Below are 14,139 nucleotides of genomic sequence, written 5' to 3'. Positions count from 1 at the left end.
CAGGCGCCCGTGTTAATGTATTTTAAAAGTGAATACCAAGAGGGGCGCCTGGGTGGCTCAGTTGGTTAAGCGACTGCCTTCGGCTCAGGTCATGATCCTGGAGTCCCTGGATTGAGTCCCGCATCGGGCTCCCTGCTCGGCGGGGAGCCTGCTTCTGCCTCTGACCCTCCCCCCTCTCATGTGCTCTCTCTCTCTCATTCTCTCTGTCTCAAATAAATAAATAAAATCTTTAAAAAAAAAAAAAAGTGAATACCAAGAATACTTGGTTTATTTTTATCTTTTGTATTATTTTTATTTATTTATTTATTTATTTTTAAGATTTTATTTATTTATTTTGACAGAGACACAGCGAGAGAGGGAACACAAGCAGGGGGAGCAGCAAGCAGAGAGAGAAGCAGGCTTTCCGCTGAGCAGGGAGCCCGATGTGGGGCTCGATTGCAGGACCCTGGGATCATGACCTGAGCCGAAGGCAGACGTTTAACAACTGAGCCACCCAGGCGCCCTCTTTTTATTATTTTAAAAAAGATTTATTTATTTATTTATTTGAGAGAGGGGGAGAAAGTGCTCAGGGAGGAGGGCAGAGGGAGAGGGAGAGAGAGTCTTAACCAGACTCCACGCTGAGCACACAGCCCTATGCAGGGTTTGATCTCATGACCCTGACATCATGACCTGAGCCGAAACCAAGAGTATGATGCTTAACCAACTATGCCACCCAGGGCGCCCCAAGAATACTTGGTTTATTTTTATTCATGTGTCAGACTGCCTAAAATAGAAAATCACATTGAGTTAACACCTTTTAATGCTTGCCTGCGTGTATTCACTATTAGCTGCTTAAGGCTTTATACAAACCATTGCATTTAAAAATACATGTATATAAAGATTGTATTCATTATCTTCTTAAAAACTATAGTAGAAGGGCGCCTGGTGGCTCAGTCAGTTAAGCGTCTGCCTTCAGCTCAGGTCATGATCCCGGGGTCCTGGGATGGAGCCCCGCTTTGGGTTCCCTGCTCAGTGGGGAGTCTGCTTCTTCCTCTCCCTCTGCCTGCCACTCCCCCTGCTTGTGTTCTCTCTGTCAAATAAATAGATAAAATCTTTACAAAAAAAATTGTAGTAGAAGACTTATTTACTGTTTTAACCATTTTTTATGTATATGGTCTAGTGGCATTAATGCACATTCACAAGAATGTGCATTCACATTGTTTTGCAACAGTTACCACATATATCTCCAGAACTTTTTCATCTTCCCAACTGAAACTTCACCCATTAACAAGACCACCCCATTCCCCTCTTTCATTCCCTGGCAACTACCTTTGTACTTTCTGTCTCCATAAATTTGAATCTTCTAGGTACCTTATTTAAATTCATTACCTTTTGATGATTAAAATAGCTCTTTTTTTAAAAAAAGAATTTATTTATTTATTTGACAGAGAGCAAGAGAGGGAACACAAGTAGCGGGAGTGGGAGCGGGAGAAGCAGGCTTCCCGCTGAGCAGGGAGCCCGATGCAGGGCTTTATCCCAGGATCCTGGGATCATGACCTGAGCTGAAGGCAGACACTTAACGAATGACTGAGCCACCCAGGTGCCCCAATAGCTATTTTTTTAAAAATAAAAGTATATATATTTATCATCAAAGTAATTTGATTTTCCTCAAATGATACAAAATTTTTTTATAGTTTGTTAGAGAAGGTTCAATTTTTATGTCTTTACATTTGTTTTCATCTTTTTACAGTCCAGTTCCCTCTCTTTCTCTTTGTCCTCTCTTCTAGGGCTCATAATACAAACACTTTGCAGCAAGAAGTGAAGGAAAGCGTTATCCCAACTGCTCAAACAGTAAGGAGCCGATTTCAGAGACCCAGACCAAACATAAGAAAGACTGGACAGAGGCAAATAGAAAAAGGTGAAGCTGAAGGCATAATTAAGGAAGAAAGAACGATAGTACAAAAAGATGAAACTAAAAAGTTCTTGACTCTGGTGAGTTACTGTTATGTAATTGAGCCTTTTAATGCATGTTAAAATATGAAATGACAGCTCAGACTGGGTTTAGAATATAGGCATCTGACACTCTCATCAATGAATATGTAACATATCTAGTTCTGTTCCAGATTTACCGTTCTGGATTTTTTTTAATTGAAAATAGTTTTTTTTCCCTAACTAATTGTACGTATTCATTATGAAAATGTTCAATTAATACAAAATATCATAATGACTACTCCAGTCTTATTACCTTGAGGTAACTACTGAAAACCTTCTGACATATCTTACTGGGTATATCCATGCATGCATGTGTGTACACTTATGTAAACTTAAATAATAAAATCTCTGGGGCACCTGGCTGGCTCAGGTGGTAGAGCATGCAGCTCTTGATCTTCAGGTTGTAAGTTCAAACCCCACAAAGGGTGTAGAGATTACTGAAACATAAAATATTTTTTTTTTTTTTAAAGATTTTATTCATTTTTTGACAGAGAGAGACACAGCAAGAGAGGGAACACAAGCAGGGGGAGTGGGAGAGGGAGAAGCAGGCTTCCCGCGGAGCAAGGAGCCCGATGCGGGGCTCAATCCCAGGACCCTGGGATCATGACCTGAGCCGAAGGCAGACGCATAACGACTGAGCCACCCAGGCGCCCCCATAAAATAATTTTTTTAAATAGTAAAGTCATTGTGTACATGTTATTTTGTGACTTATTTTTACTTATTAAGTGACTTTTTATATGTCAAGAAGTATGGAGATACATCATTTTTCATTGTTGCATAACATTCTGCTGTTTGACAGTTTAACCAATCTTTTATTGATGTATCTTTTGGCATAAATCTAAGTAGTGTAATGCCCTTTTCAACAGATCTTGTTTCTTTGTTCTTCTGTTTCTCTGTCTACCAAGGGAAAATCTAGATTGAAAGCGATTGTAATCCTTGTTTGAAACATCCCTATCCCCAGAAGAAATCATTAGACTTTTTGGGAAAAAAATCATTAAACTTTTTTGGTGGCGGGGTGGGGGGGGGCGGTTTGTGTTCACAACAGATAATTATTTGGTTTTTAAAGTGTTCTGTAAACATAATAATTGCAATAATTGAAACTTTCTCCGAATTAGTTTTATTTTGGACAGCAAAACGTGAACATTGCATACCTAGTTTGACTCTTACTTTTGAAGAACTCAATACCTTTCTAAATGATTGAAATATTTTAGGAGGTGTGTTCAGTTATTTTAAAAAAATGCTACTTTTCTTTTGTCATTTTAGCCAAATTCTCCAGTTGGAACTGAAATTGAAGTTGTATCCTCCAAAGTTTCAGAGTCACAGTATGAAAACCAGAGTCACATGGTTCTTGTAGAACCTCTTCATCTTAACAAAATAAATGTTTTAGATGAAAAGATGAGGTGAGTTTGCTTTTAATCAGAAAAGTGTAAAATTTTCTAAAGATAAAGTTTGAATAACTTGACATCAAGAAAAGTTTGTGGAAGGGGCGCCTGGGTGGCTTAGTCATTAAGCTTGTGTTCCCTCTCTCGCTGTATCTCTCTCTGTCAAATAAATAAAATCTTTAAAAAAAAAAGTTTGTGGAAGGATAAAGCAGTAATTATGAAATAGAATATTTTAAATATGCTTCTTTAAATGCTGTAAGAATTGCATGATTGATACTCTCTTAATATATAATTTCTCCTCAAAGTTTGGTGAGCCTCCTCATTTTTTATTTTAAAACTAAATTTAGGGGCACCTGGGTGGCTCAGATGGTTAAACATCTGCCTTCGGCTCAGGTCATGATCCCAGGATCCAGGGATCCAGCCCCGCGTCAGGCTCCCTGCTCGGTGGGGAGTCTACTTTTCCCTCTCCCTCTACTGTTCAGCCTACTTGTGCTCTCTCTCTCTTACTGTCAAATAAATAAATAAAATCTTTAAAACAAAACAAAACCAAAATTTAATACTAGACAGAAGTTCTTAAGTTCTTTGTATATTTAGAAATTTATATCCTATTGACTAAAATTCATAAATAGGAATTGCTACCAGGTACTTAGTATATGCTATATTTAGAATTGTGTCCCAAACCAAATGCTAAGAATAGTATCTTTTAAATGAGTTAGACTAGAAAGGTGAAGATACTTCAGTACTCTACCACTTTTATTACTTATAATCTGCTTTATTATTACTGATACTACTTTTTTTTAAAAAAAGATTTGTTTATTTTAGAGAGAGAGCAAGCCCATATAGGTGCATGTGTGTGAGTGAGCAGGGAGAGGGGCAGAGGGAGAGGGAGAGAGAATCTCAAGCATTCTCCCCTCTGAGCACCAAGCCCCATGCAGGCCTCGATCTCATGGCCCTGAAATCATGATCTGAGCTGAAACTGAGCCACCCAGGCACCTTAATACTACATTTTGATTAGCAGTGATCTAAGACTGCTTCATTGCAAGGGTACCACTAGAGAGAAGACCCAAAAGTGAAGGAACAGCAGGCGCAGGGGATGTTTAAGGGGAGAGGGAACAGCAGCTCGAAAGTACTTAAGGAAAGAACATGCCTAGCTTGTTTGAGGAACAGTGAAGGGTGCTAGTATGAAACGGGGAAAGAGAGGGAGTAGCAGATGTAGGAAAGGGTAAAGGCTGACCAGGGAGAATGGCAGATTATATAGGACCATTGTAAGGAATTTGATTTTGATTCTACTGAGCCTTTAAAGACTAGTGACCTTCAAGGTCAGCCTTTCCTAATGCTCTCATTTATAATTGACTAGCTAGACCAAGAGGATTGGAATGGCTTGTTCAAAATAACATTGGCAAATTAGTTTTTAAACTTAAGTTTTCAGATTTATGACTTTCAGACTAGCAGATTTGTGTAGTTATATAAGCAGACCTTCCTGAATGAAAGAAACTTTACATGTTTCAGGAGATTTTATGCTGAACTTTTGTGTTTTTTATGAGAGAAATTAAACTTTTAATTTCTTTTTTTTTTAAAGATTTTTTAAAATTTATTTGACAGAGAGATAGCACAAGTAGGCAGAGCGGCAGGCAGAGGGAAAGGGAGAAGCAGGCTCTCTGCTGAGCAGGGAGCCCGATGTGGAGCTCGATCCCCGGACCCTGGGATCATGACCTGAGCTGAAAGCAGCCGCCCAACCGACTGAGCTACCCAGGCGCCCCTCAAACTTTTAATTTCTTTATGGAAACCCACGCTCCACCCCACCCTACCCCCCCTTTTTTTCTTTTGAAAAACCTTTTTCTATTCATGAAATTTATTCCATCTGTTCACTTTATCATGAGTGATACTTTCTTCAGAGTAAAAATCTTTATAGTTTTAAAATTAGATTATTTCTAAGTCCAGTATTGTCTTGTCTCTTTTTGACTCAAGTAGCACGTTAGGTTTATATATGTATTTTATTTTTACTTGCTTTTGTATAATCACACTTAACTGTAAATAGCTTACATTAAATATAATCTATTTTCCTAAATACATCGGCCTACATTGGAATGTATTTAGCCAGCATCATAACCTTGTTAGGATTTCCTGTGAACTTCTTTGGTGTTTCGCTGCCAGAAGAGCTTAGCAGAGTTGGAACATTTGGAAATGTAACTAAGTAATTTATTAGAAATATTACTTAAGATTAGCCTTTAATATAGATCTTTCAGAGAACTCCTGATAGATACTTATATACCTAATTTTCTTTATAATATCCAGGTTTATATTAGTTTTAAACTTCCCAATTCAGAATTCAGATCCTTGCCAGTTATTAAAATATTTTCCAGGAAAATTTAAGATAGCTCTTCAGGGGTTCTCTTGGGAGCTATACCTACTCTGTTGAACGTTAAACCTTGTCTTTTTCTGATTTGGCAGATACACAATCATTATATTGAGATCCTATGACACTGGCTGTCAGTAAACCCTTTTCCATAAACTGACAGGTCTGTGATGGGAGGACGGACTCTGGCTTTTAAGTCTGGTCTTGAACCAGAAGGACCAAGGATGTTGTGACCATTGTATATTTGTTCATGCTTCAGAGCCCAGTTGAAGATATTTGTTTAAAGTACCATTATGAAATCCAGGTTCAACTACTGGCATTTTTTTTGTATCTAGTTATCACTCTGAAAATTACTTCAAGTACCATGACACTACACACCAGAATCAATGAATAAAGTAAAAAAAGATTAATATTACCGAAAACTATTTTCCAGACTGTCCAGAAAATGGAAATTTTAAAAGCTTTTACATTCTTTTTATCAGCATGTGTGGTTTCATTTTATGTGTTTGGTTTTAAAGCCAATTTATATATAGTCCTTTGAACATATTATTGGTTTGTGTTCAAATTGTTTGATGTAACAGCTGTCCTATCAATAAGGAATTCTGATTTTGGTTTTTCATCATGATTTGTACTTCATTCTAGACATGAACCTAAAAGGTCTGTTCCTAGTCCAGCACATTTGGTAAGAAGACAATTCCAAAAGGCTAAGCCAAATTTGGGAAGAGCACATGGTAAGAAAGAGGAACCAGGCATAGAAAAAGATAGAGCAGATCAGAGTGAGGCAAGGAAGCCAGAAGATAATTTGCTGCAGCCAGGAGATTCTGACACTCATCTCCTTCAAAAGGTAAGTTTGAAAAAAACACTTTTTCTCAATGGGCTCTGTTTTGTCAAGATCATGAAGGAGAGAATTTTAAAAAATACAGTTTTGTCTTTTGTACTGTAACCAATTTTATAAAAATTGAGTGACTTTCTAGTATTATAAAAAGTTAGAAACCAGGGCGCCTGGGTGGCTCAGATGGTTAAGCGTCTGCCTTCGGCTCAGGTCGTGATCCCAGGGTCCTGGGATCGAGTCCTGCATCGGGCTCCCTGCTCCTTGGGAGCCTGCTTCTCTCTCTCTCTCTCTCTGTCTCTCATGAATAAATAAATAAAATCTTCAAAAAAAAAAAGTTAGAAACCAGTCAGTGTGTGTGTGTGTGTGTGTGTAAGTTTCCATGGTAATATTAGCTGTTTCTTCTTAAATTTAAGGAAAAGGCTGAGTTTCTGACATCTTTGGAGGTTTCAGCAAGAAAAGATTGTGTAGATTCCACAGAGGCTAGTTTGGCCAAAAACAATGCTCATTCAGAAGTTGGACCATCAGGAAGCGTTGGAGAAAAAACTGTAGGGGATAAATCTGTGTCTTCAGTTGCTGAAGAGCAGTGTCTCAGTAAACTATCAAGGTAAAGTTTTATTTAACAAATACTTTCAGAATAAGAAATAAAAATAACCTATTATGGATGTCCTGCCATAACTTATTTGTAGAGTAAAAAGATGGTTTGTTAACAGAAGTGTAGATTGTTTGTTAATTACAGGTCTGTTCCTTTCCCACTTAGGATTTTTATTTACTAAAGTTTACCTTTTACTGATGTTCTTAGGAAGATTTTTCTTTCCTACAGTTAAAACTTCTGGATGTTGAGTATATTAGACATGAGCAGAAGCCTGACCAAAAAGTAGTATCTATTACCTAAATAATTAAAGTGCTAGTTCAAGTGGGGTCACAAATACAACTGAAGGGTACTCATGTTCTATAGTTTTTAAGGAGAGTGGAAAAGAACTTAAGTTCTAGAAAACAACATTGTTCTGATGGATTTTTTGCCTTCCTTTCTTTATTTTAACCTAGTCTGTTTACCCAGTAGTATCACTTCTTTTTGAGCTCATTTTGTTTTACTGGACCATTTTCCTTTTCTCATTTTCTTCTAATAATTTCCAGTCTTGTATCTCATTTTCACTTAAATAGCAAGGAAAAAATGGCCCAGAATTAACTTACTCTGAAAAATTTGTAGGTAGATAACTAAGAATGAACTCTGAATAAGAAACTAGTAGTAATAGTACATTTCTTTCTTCATTTCACAGAGTAAGTTTTTAACATTATGGGTTGTGGGCATTTTCATTTTAATGGCTTGAAGTTTGATTTCATTCTGAAATTTTGGTTTCATTAAAATATCCTCCTTGTGCATGTAATGACTAAATTGTTATTTTGATTAAACATCCAGCTCTCCACAGCTGTTAAAAGAATCAAATTACTCTAAAATTGGTCTGGATCGAAGAGCAACTGTCTCTTCTGCTTCTGAGTGTGAGGTGGATCATAGCGGGAGGAGAATGCATCGCAAGATGAAACCAAGTGTCACCAGAGGGCGTGGATCAAAACGAGTTCGAAGTAAGACCTCTAAGAAGGAACCTCGAGCTTCCAAGGCCACGCTGGTGACTCTTCGGGCTTCGCAGGAAGAAGATGAAGATGATGATGAAGATTTTGAGCCTGATTATGAAGACGAAAGTTACCATCTTGCTCCAGAAGAAGTAAACAAAGCTCCAGTGTTTGTTCCCATTGGTCTCAGGTCTCCCGAACCTGTTTCTGCTCAGATCGAGGAAACGATGGAAGAGGTAGTTTGTTTTTTGAATTCTGAGAACTCTGTCTTGTTTTTTTCTTTTAGTGTATCATTGTTTCTTCTTAGTGATTATTAAGATTTGAAAAGTTCGTTCTGTGAATAGCCTCTACCAAATGTAGTTTGTTTGAGACCTGAGGGATATCTGAAGGAATCAGTAGAAGGAGCCTCCTGTGATTATTTAACCTCTGTGACCCAGGCCCACCATGAGGTAGTCATTGTAATAATAAGGATGGAAATCTAATTTCATTTGTATGTGGAGGCTGCTTAATCTACTTTCTGATTAATTTTTCTTTTTAATTTTGGCAGGTGTTTTCTGTTAACTCTCTGATAGGCTGAGGCTGGTTAGTAGAGAATGTAGAAGGGACATTTAAAAATTTTGGTAAAATACACGTAAAATTTATTATCTTGGCCATTTTAAGTGTAGTTCAGCGACATTAAGTGCATTCATATTGTTGTGCTACACCATCACTACCGTCCATCCACAGAACTTTTTTCGTCTTGCAGAACTAAAACTGTACCCATTAAATGATAGTTTCCCATTACCTCCTCCCCTCTTGCCTATGGCAAACACCATTCTACTTTCGTCTTTATGAGATTACTCTAGGTAATTACTCATGTAACTGGAATCATACAGTATCTGTCCTCATTGTGACTGGCTTATTGAGTATAAAGTTTTTAGGGTTCATCCATATTGAAGCATATGTTGGAATGGTCTTTTTTTAAGGTTGAGTAGTATTTAATCATGTAGCTATACCACATTTTGTTTATCTTTTCATCTGTCAGTGGACAGTTGGGTTGCTGCCACCTTTTGGCTATTATTGCAGAGAGTGCTGCTATGAAACATGGGTGTACAAATACCTCTTCTAAACCCTATTTTCAATTCTTTTGTGGATATACCTAGAAGTGGAGTCACTGAATTATATGGTAAATTGTACACCAATTTTTACTATTTTGAAAAACCGCCATACTGTTTCCATAGCAGTTGTATCATTTTACCTTCCTTTCAGTGGTGTACAAGGGTTCTGATTTCTCCACATTCTCACCAGCCCTTTTATTTATTTATTTTTCAGAATGGCCATCCTAATGGATAGGAGGTGGAAGAACATAATATTTCAACTTACTTTGTTATAAGAGCTCCTTTTTTGCCTCTTGGTCTAGTATGCTAGCTTTGTTTCTGCCTCAATTTTCAGTAATTTACTTGGCTTAACAAGCAGCACAACTGCATCTCTTTTGTATTAAGCATTTATGATTGTTTCTGAGTCATTTGCAACAGAATTAGGAATTAACTGAGGTAGTAGTGATGATAATAACAAGAAGTAGGAAACTTAAACCAATTCAGGTAATGTTGAATCCAGAATTAATGGATTATTGATAACTTCACATTTATGATGAATGGAAGTCCACAACCACCTTTATTTATTCACTGTTAATAATCACATACTAGATGATATAAAGTTAATGAGTTAGAATGGTTGAAATTAAATAAAAATGATGCAAAATGAAATTTCTTATAACTGAAAGTTCAGAGTTGAAGATAGTGCATTTACGTTTTATTTGAAACCAAGAAAATGCAAAAGGAAAGTTAATTTTTTGTAAGGACACCTGGTTAACACTGCATGATAATTCATTTAGCTATATGTTTTGTATTTTACTAATTCCGTTGGTTGAAAGGCACATTGTTAAGTGAAAGAAGTCAGTTGCAAAAGAATCACACAATCACATAATTATCCATTCATATGAAATGTCTCAAACAGGAAAATCTGTAGAGACAGAAAGTAGATTAGTGGTTTGGCTTAGGGATTTGGAGATGAGGGGTTAAGAGAGTGATAACTAACGGATATGGGGTTCGTTTTTGAAGTGACGAAAATGTTCTAAAAGTGACTGTGGTGATGGTTACACATATCTGTGCATATTCCAAAAACATCAAATTACACACTTTACATGGGTGAATTCTTGGTATGTAAGTCATTATCTCGATAAAGCTGTTTTAAAAAAAAATAAAGCTTTGAAACTGGATAGTGCCTTAAAGAACCAACTTTCAAATATCTACAGTATTTCCATTTGTCATCCATTCCCAACTCTTCAGGAAATATTTTGTTTTTTCAAGTCAGTTTAACTTTCTCATTCATCCCTGGCCTATAGGATAGTAGCAAAGATTTTTCTCTAGTATTTGCTTCTGAAAAAACAGATACAGAATGCACAAGTGTTACTATAGTAATTATATCATGAAGGCAGATTTTCATACTTGACTGTTCACTCACTTTCTATTGAATCATAGTTTTTTATACTTACCTCTCTGTAAATAAGGGACTAGAAGCCAGATTGTCTTGTATACGGTCTAGGAGATAAATCTTAGTCCTTTAGTCCCCAGATTATAGGGATCTATGACCAAAAAGACTACTACATGAGTAAATGTGAATGAATTCACTTTTTTACATGTCCATTGCCATGGCTATCATGGGGTTGTGGGAGAGGGTAGTTGCCTTGGTGCAGGGGCGGAAATATGGTAAATCTTTTTAAAGTGCTTTCAACTCATCTTTATTACAGCACTGAAGATGGTGTATAGTTAGGTAATTGCATGTCTGTTTTTGTGAGATTGTGAATTCCTTGAGGGCAGGGACCAAACTTGCCTTTTTTCAGCTTTGTACCCTTGTATCTGTAGCCTAGTTTTTAGGAAGCACTCCATAAATATTCACAGATTGTTGAGAGAAATTATGGGAACATAGAGACAAAGTGGGGATAGTAGAAAGTGAAATGCTAGGTACTAAGAAGATTACTTTGGAAATTCTATTTACTATTTGTAAGGATCACAGACCCCTCCAAAAGCTTAAATGTTTTACTTTGCCAAGTTGATGTCGAGTTACTATATTTCAGTTTTTAATTGTGTATGAATGTGGGTTGTTTATTCAGTTTAACACTCTATTTTACTTAGTCATTTTGTTTTACTGACTGTAGTATGCCAAAATGAAATAATGAAACTTCTCATTTTGACAGCTTGAAATAACTGTGAATGTACCAGATATAGGCATAGCTGTTGTTGAACATCCACTCTCAAACACAAATGTGACTACTCAGGAGATGAAACAAGAAGAAAATTTGAAGGCATTATCTGTTGTAAGTATCCATTGTAATATGTTTTGTTTTTAACTCTTTGTTTACTTTCAAAAGAATGGAGGTTTATTTTGAAAGCTTTAAGTTTACAAGCCATTCTTACTAATTTCTTTCATGTAGGGAGCTGTAAGTATGAATAGTAGAAACTGGTGAATAATCCATAGATTTTGTATTTCACTTGGAAAGCATTGATTTTTGTGTGTGTGCGCGTGAATAACTCTTAAGATCCTCAAAAACTTATGTTAAAGTTCTGTTGCATTAAATCTATATTAAATATAAATTACTTAAAATATATTTAGTTGCATTTTGTTTGGTACTCTTCCTTATTTGGTTAGTATTTCTCTTGTTTTTGGATAAGAAGTTTGGGAATTATACTTTTTCAACAACTTTATTTTTTTTTTAATTTTTTGTTTTTTTAAAACTATTTATTTATTTGAGAGAGAACGAGGGAGGGAGGGAGAGCACAGAGGGAGAGGGGGACTCCCCGCTGAGCAGAGCCCAATGTGGGGCTTGATGCCAGGATCCTGGCATCATGACCTGAGTCGAAGGCAGATGCTTAACCGACTGAGCCACCCACGTGCCCCTTTTAACAACTTTATTAAGATATAGCTCACACACCAAATAAGTTACCCACTGAAAATGTACAATTCATTGGTTTCTGGTATATTTATAGATACTGTGCAAGCATTGTGACAGTCAATTTTAGAGCATTTTCATCACCTCTAAAAGAAACCTTATGTCCCAAAGCAGTTGCTCCCCATTTCATCTCAGCCCTCCCCATTTCATCTCAGCCCTCCCCAGGGTTAGGTAACCAGTAATCTACTTTTTGTCTCTATAGGTTTGTCTATTCTGGATGTTTCATATAAATTGACCCATACAATATGGTCTAAATTTTATGCCTGGCTTTTTTCACTTAGCATACTGTTTTCAAGGTTCATCCACATTCTAGCATGTATCAGTACTTCATTCTTTTTGTGTTCGCATAACACTCCATGTAGACAATACTGCGTTTTGTTTATCTGTTCATGTGTTCATGGACATTTAGGTTGTTTCCATCTTTTGGCTATTATAAATAACGCTGCTGTAAATATTTGTATACAAGTTTCTGTACTGACATTGGTTTTTGTTTTTTTTTTTTTTTAGAGATTTTTGTTTATTTGAGACACAGCAAGAGAGGGAACACAAGCAGGGGGAGTGGGAGAGGGAGAAGCAGGCTTCCCGCAGAGCAGGGAGCCCGATGTGGGGCTCGATCCCAGGACCTGGGATCATGACCTGAGCCGAAGGCAGATGCTTAACGACTGAGCCACCCAGGTGCCCCAAAATACAATTGATTTTTGTATATTGGTCTTGTGTACTGCAACTTTGCTGAACTCTTTAGTTCTTTTTTTTTTTTTATGAATATAGCTTTTATTCAAAATTAAATAAGCACAAGTTTAAGAAACTTTTATAAAGTACTTACATAAAAGAAAGTTAATAGGGACAGTCACAAGTTTGCAACAAATAATTACAAAAGTATCTAGGGCAGCATGAATATAAACCATGTCACAGCATGGTGATCTAATTGTGATATGAATAAGGCATAACTAACATTTGCACCAAGACCAGAATTAAAAAATAAAACATACTTTATTTATTTTTTTAAGATTTTATTTATTTATTTGAGAGAGAAAGAATGAGAGACAGAGAGCATGAGAGGGAAGAGGGTCAGAGGGAGAAGCAGACTCCCTGCTGAGCAGGGAGCCCGATGCGGGACTCGATCCTGGGACGCCAGGATCATGACCTGAGGGGAAGGCAGTCGCTTAACCAACTGAGCCACCCAGGCGCCCCTAAAACATACTTTAAAAGCTTAGTTCTACATTAAGCTTCTTCTCTTCCCCCAGATCCTTAATGGGTTTATACTCTGTAATTGTTTTAAACAAACACATCATGTCAAACTAAATTATATAGATGGGCAGTTAATGTGAAAAGCCTTCTAAAATGTACAAACTAACTGGTACTGAATTGTGAGCTCTTTAGTTCTAATAGTTTTTTGTTTTTTTTTTTAGTGGATTCCTTAGGATTTTCTACATATAAGATCATGACGTGAATAGAGACAGTTTTACTTCTGCCTTTCTGTATTAGTTTCTCGGTGCTGCTGTAACAAAATATCACAAACTAGGTGGCTCAAAATTACAGAAAGTTATTTTTTTTTTATAGTTGTGGAGGCTAGAATTCCAAAATCAAGGTGCCACCTTCTGGAGGCTCTTAGGGAAAAACCATTCAGGCCTTTCTCCTACCTTCTGGCAGTTGTCAGCAGTCCTTGTCATTCCTTGGCTTGTGGCAGCACATTCCTAATTTTTGCCTCCATTGCCACATGGTGATCTCCCTGTATGTGTGTCTCGGTGACTTTTTTCTTTTCTTTTTTTTTTTTTTTTTTAAGATTTTATTTATTCATTTGACAGAGATAGATATAGCGGGAGAGGGAACAAAAGCAGGGGGAGTGGGAGAGGGGGAAGCAGGCCTCCCGCAGAGCGAGGAGCCCGATGCGGGGCTTGATCCCAGGACCCTGGGATCATGACCTGAGCCGAAGGCAGACGCTTAATGACTGAGCCACCCAGGTGCCCCTGTGACTTTTTTCTTTTAAAGACACCTGTCATAGTGGATAGGGCCAACTCTAATCCAGTATGACCTTCTCTTA

General features: G+C 37.1%; 1 protein-coding gene across 2 annotated transcripts in view; it reads left to right on the top strand.

Moving 5' to 3' along the window:
- Positions 1–14,139, top strand: part of BDP1 (BDP1 general transcription factor IIIB subunit) — an 89,990-nt gene that overhangs the window by 48,095 nt on the left and 27,756 nt on the right. For both annotated transcript variants that reach the window (XM_081826777.1, XM_081826778.1), the window contains exons 21-26: positions 1,767–1,971; positions 3,235–3,371; positions 6,352–6,553; positions 6,955–7,145; positions 7,959–8,346; positions 11,346–11,465. In XM_081826777.1, the coding sequence (XP_081682903.1) occupies positions 1,767–1,971; positions 3,235–3,371; positions 6,352–6,553; positions 6,955–7,145; positions 7,959–8,346; positions 11,346–11,465 (1,243 nt within the window). The remainder of the gene's footprint in view (positions 1–1,766; positions 1,972–3,234; positions 3,372–6,351; positions 6,554–6,954; positions 7,146–7,958; positions 8,347–11,345; positions 11,466–14,139) is intronic.

This window comes from Leptonychotes weddellii, chromosome 7, assembly GCF_054177405.1.
Source record: "Leptonychotes weddellii isolate Sample4059 chromosome 7, ASM5417740v2, whole genome shotgun sequence".
In the NCBI taxonomy this organism is placed as follows: Eukaryota; Metazoa; Chordata; class Mammalia; order Carnivora; family Phocidae; genus Leptonychotes; species Leptonychotes weddellii.
Note: the sequence above shows the minus strand (reverse complement) of the source record. Positions and strands in the feature narration are given on the sequence as shown.